Source organism: Myotis davidii, unplaced genomic scaffold (genome assembly GCF_000327345.1).
Source record: "Myotis davidii unplaced genomic scaffold, ASM32734v1 scaffold7699, whole genome shotgun sequence".
Taxonomy (NCBI): Eukaryota; Metazoa; Chordata; class Mammalia; order Chiroptera; family Vespertilionidae; genus Myotis; species Myotis davidii.
The window spans coordinates 2,109-3,596 of NW_006290477.1; the positions used below are offsets into that span (position 1 = coordinate 2,109).

At 53.4% G+C, this 1,488-nt stretch overlaps 1 protein-coding gene across 1 annotated transcript; it reads left to right on the top strand.

Annotated features, from left to right (window-relative positions):
• Nucleotides 1–34: 34 nt before the first annotated feature.
• LOC102774777 (granzyme B(G,H)-like) lies at nucleotides 35–1,425 on the top strand (the record flags this gene model as incomplete). The annotated part of the gene is made up of 3 exons (XM_006763553.2): nucleotides 35–170; nucleotides 357–623; nucleotides 1,249–1,425. Coding segments are annotated over 3 exons (574 nt in total), but the record flags the coding sequence as incomplete, so codon positions are not given.
• Nucleotides 1,426–1,488: the final 63 nt, after the last annotated feature.

Consider the following 1,488-nt stretch of genomic DNA (forward strand, 5'->3'; position numbering starts at 1 on the left):
CCCCCCAAACTCACCCACTCTGCTCTCTGTGCAGGTCAATCAGTGTCACCCTGGGGGCCCACAACATTAAAAAGAAGGAGAAGACCCAGCAGGTCATTCCGGTAAAAAGAGCCATCCCACACCCAGACTATAATTCACAGAAGTATTCCAACGACATCATGTTACTACAGGTAAGGAAACATCCTGCTGCTCTTGCTCTCATGAGTCCACATTGTTTCCCCTCCAACCGAATGAAGCACTTCCCTTCCTTCCTTCCCATCCAGGCCACCTGACCAGTCCCTGAGACTGAGGTGTCCCTCAATGCCCTGGCTCAGAGACCAAAGGCTGACCTGGGCTCCCTTGCCTCTTCCCTTCAGCTGGAGAGAAACATCAAGCAAACTGATGCTGTGAAACCCCTCCAATTGCCCAGGCGCCAAAACAGGTTGAAACCTGGACAGAAGTGCACTGTGGCTGGCTGGGGGATGGTCACCTCATGGGGCAAATACCCAGACACTCTGCAGGAGGTACAGCTGACCTTGCAGAACGATGAGCAGTGTGAAAGCCATTATAACTTACGCCATTATTACAACAGGACCATTCAACTGTGTGTGGGGGACCCATCAGAAGATAAAGCTTTCTTCCAGGTGATACTGAGCATCTGACTACCTTGGCTCTGGGAGAGGGGTATTTGGGTAGGAACTGGGAGCTGGGGTCCCAGGCATCAGGAGACTCCTTCACCCTCTAGTCTGTGATCTTTCTCCCAAGCAAGAAAAAAGGGGACCCCCAAAGCGGGGAGATAAGGGGTCTCTGAGAGCCTACAAGGGCCTATAGTCACTCCAAACATGATGCTCCTCCAGAGGGTGAATTTGCAACACTGGCCAAGGCAAGGGCACAGCGCTTAGATAACCGTTTCCTGGGTGAGCAGTAGTTGTACCTGAGGGTTCTCAGAGCTGCTTAACGGGCTCCTTCTCCATTCTAAGTGTTAACCCCACCTGCCTGCTATCGGGTCCTTACACAGTAGCTGCAGCCACAGTTCTGAAGCACCTTCATAGACAGTGGATCAGGGACCTGGCGGAGGAGAAGGAGTTTCCATCTGGGGTGAAGTGAAGCAGTGACAATGTCCAGGCTGAGGGGCCCATGGGGACTGCCATCCAGCTTATCTCCCAAGTGAACACCATGCAAGGCAGCCTTCCCCAAGAGGGGGGCATGGGTGGCAGGGAGGGAAGGGCTAGGAGAACTGGCTCAGTCCTTCCCTCTGTCTGTCCACAGGGGGACTCTGGAGGGCCTCTCCTGTGTAAAAATGAGATCCAGGGCATTGCCTCCTATGGACCCAAAGATGGGACACCGCCACGAGTCTTCACCAAAGTCGCCAGCTACCTTCCCTGGATAAAGGAAACCATGAAAAGCCTCCAACTGCAGGACACAGACCACCTTCTCTGATGCTAATCCAGGACCACACTGCGGGGAGGGAGGTGGTGCCAGAAACCAAATAAATGTCTCTTAGCTGAT